This window comes from Lucilia sericata, unplaced genomic scaffold (assembly GCF_015586225.1).
Source record: "Lucilia sericata isolate MDLA Ls3-8-SP2 unplaced genomic scaffold, ASM1558622v1 Contig002315F_arrow, whole genome shotgun sequence".
Taxonomy (NCBI): Eukaryota; Metazoa; Arthropoda; class Insecta; order Diptera; family Calliphoridae; genus Lucilia; species Lucilia sericata.
In genome coordinates, this window is record NW_023996129.1 from 33,949 (window position 1) to 35,176 (window position 1,228).

Here is a 1,228-nt window from a genome sequence, read left to right on the forward strand (position 1 = left end):
TTACATTATTAAACATCAAAACTAACACCCATACATATACTAGTGACGCTAATAAACAATTATAATAAATTGATAAATTTTAATGACGAGTCTCAATTAAATCCATATAATATACCACAGTTCCAATATGCTCTTGTACATTTTGAAGTCCCTCATAAAAGATCACATTAAATTTATAGGAATTTTTGGAAACGGTACTGGTATTATACCCACATCTAAATATAAATTTCTTGCAATTATTGGACCTTAAATTAAAAAAAAAAACTTTAAGTAAAGAAAAAATAATTTAAAAAACCGCTTTAGCTAGCACCTACCACAAGAGGACACGAATGGTTAATGTTGGTATATTGCTTAAAGACATTCATTAGTATATTTGAATAGGCACCGGGAGATCTCTGAACAAACCATTTACACAAATTCGTTGTTACATTAAACAAATAGGGTTTAAATATATTGGCACTATTACGAGCGAAAAGGGCGAAATTAAACTGTAAATTGAGAATAAGAAATAAATATTTATATTTTTTTTTCATATATTATCTATACTTACCGATATGTTACGTAATTCAACCCTAGCATGCACCTCCATCATGCCAACGGTCTTGAAACGATTTATAGGTTTAAGGCGACATGTATGGTTACCATAGACATATTTTAAATTTCCAAAGCATTCAAGTTTAACAGTTTTCATATACATCTTGCCACAGACGTTCTACAATAAAGTTTTATAGTTATAATTTTTTTTTTTTTTATTTTTTTTAGGAAAAATTCACCAGATCTTACCATAATAAAAAGTATAAAAATTAATGTTAGAATTAAGCGACGAAACATATTTTGAAATAGATCAGCAATAGATCAATAATGCATACGTTTTATAATAAACTATTTCAAAATTATAAAATTATATAATTAGTTAATTACTTATTCTACACAGAGAAAATCAAATTAATTGTCAATTTTACTGTTGTCGTTTCATGCGTTATCTTGTAATTCCGATGAAATCTTTATACACTATGCCACTACATTGGGGAACGCATAGTACGTTTGCGCTGATTTTTGTAATAAGCAAAACATCAACCTTAAAGTATACTAATAGGCTCAGAATCACTTTATGAATTGATTAAGCTATGTCTCTCCATCCGTTAGTGTTAATGTAAACTTTGTGCGCACGCTACAGGTCGTGATTTTAAAGATAAAATATTGGTCATACACCCACCTTAAAGTATGA

The 1,228-nt window shown here is 28.5% G+C and overlaps 1 protein-coding gene across 1 annotated transcript; it reads right to left on the reverse strand.

Annotated features, from left to right (window-relative positions):
* Nucleotides 1-236: 236 nt before the first annotated feature.
* Nucleotides 237-697, reverse strand: LOC119613798. The gene is made up of 3 exons (XM_037969855.1): nt 551-697; nt 315-488; nt 237-245 (listed from the first exon to the last, which is right to left on the reverse strand). Exons 1-3 carry the CDS (start codon nt 695-697, stop codon nt 237-239), a joined length of 330 nt encoding a protein of 109 aa, XP_037825783.1.
* Between the last annotated feature and the right edge of the window lie 531 nt (nt 698-1,228).